The sequence below is a fragment of the Pygoscelis adeliae genome, unplaced genomic scaffold, assembly GCF_000699105.1.
Source record: "Pygoscelis adeliae isolate BGI_AS28 unplaced genomic scaffold, ASM69910v1 Scaffold1699, whole genome shotgun sequence".
In the NCBI taxonomy this organism is placed as follows: Eukaryota; Metazoa; Chordata; class Aves; order Sphenisciformes; family Spheniscidae; genus Pygoscelis; species Pygoscelis adeliae.
The window spans coordinates 1-748 of NW_008825526.1; the positions used below are offsets into that span (position 1 = coordinate 1).

At 64.6% G+C, this 748-nt stretch overlaps 1 protein-coding gene across 1 annotated transcript; it reads right to left on the minus strand.

Moving 5' to 3' along the window:
• Positions 1 to 64: 64 nt before the first annotated feature.
• Positions 65 to 735, minus strand: LOC103923313 (2'-5'-oligoadenylate synthase 1-like). Its single transcript, XM_009331618.1, has 3 exons — positions 648 to 735; positions 393 to 568; positions 65 to 310 (listed from the first exon to the last, which is right to left on the minus strand). The coding sequence occupies exons 1-3, from the start codon at positions 733 to 735 to the stop codon at positions 65 to 67; spliced, it is 510 nt and encodes a 169-aa protein (XP_009329893.1).
• Positions 736 to 748: the final 13 nt, after the last annotated feature.

Below are 748 nucleotides of genomic sequence, written 5' to 3' on the forward strand. Positions count from 1 at the left end.
GCATTGCTGTCAATCCCGGGCAGCACCACAGGGTGGGTGGCACGGGTCCCCCTGGGCACGGTCCTCACCGGGGACGGCGCAGCAGCCCCTTCACGTGGGCACCGATCTGGCTGTGCTGGAGTGAGTAGTACGTCTCCCAGTAGATGCAGATCTCCTTGTACCGGCACAGCAGCTCCAACACTGTACGGAAGCCCTCGGCTGTGACGAAGGACTCGCGGGAGCCCGTGCCCTCCTCCCAGGCGTAGACTGTCAGCAGCTCCAGGGCATACTTGGGGGGCAGGTCTGCGGTGGGGTACTGTGGCTTCAGCAGCTGGGGAGAAGACGGGGATGGGGGTGAGAGCTGGCCAGGCCAGGTGCCCAGTGGGTGCCGGGGAAGCCGGGCAGCCCCTCACCTCCTTGTACCAGTGCTTGACCAGACGCAGGAGGTTCTTCAGCTTGGGGGGGCAACGCTTCACAAACTTCTTCTGCAGCTCAGTGAAGCACGGGGAGAACTCCCCGGGGTCACTGCTGGCATTCAGGAGCTCCACGTACACTCCCGCATCTGGTGGGGCATTCCGGTTCACCTGCCCTACAGGGCGAGAAGGAGGGTGAGATCCATCCCGGCGCTGACACCCCAGCCCAGCCCTGCGCCAGTTCGCACCCCTTACCCAAGGCGTCGTAGGCGGGCAGGATGTCCACCTCGATGGACTCAAAGGTCTCCTTGGAGCAGAGGGTGAAGCTGAGGGGGCGTGGCATATTGCTGGGACCC

What these genes read in the sequence shown, in the direction of transcription:
- LOC103923313 (XM_009331618.1), bottom strand. Translation starts at nt 735, where the DNA reads ATGCCACGCCCCCTCAGCTTCACCCTCTGCTCCAAGGAGACCTTTGAG. An exon ending in GCCCGCCTACGACGCCTTGG is followed by an intron (nt 569 to 647) that starts GTAAGGGGTGCG and finishes CTCGCCCTGTAG; the next exon opens with GGCAGGTGAACCGGAATGCC. An exon ending in TCAAGCACTGGTACAAGGAG is followed by an intron (nt 311 to 392) that starts GTGAGGGGCTGC and finishes TCTTCTCCCCAG; the next exon opens with CTGCTGAAGCCACAGTACCC.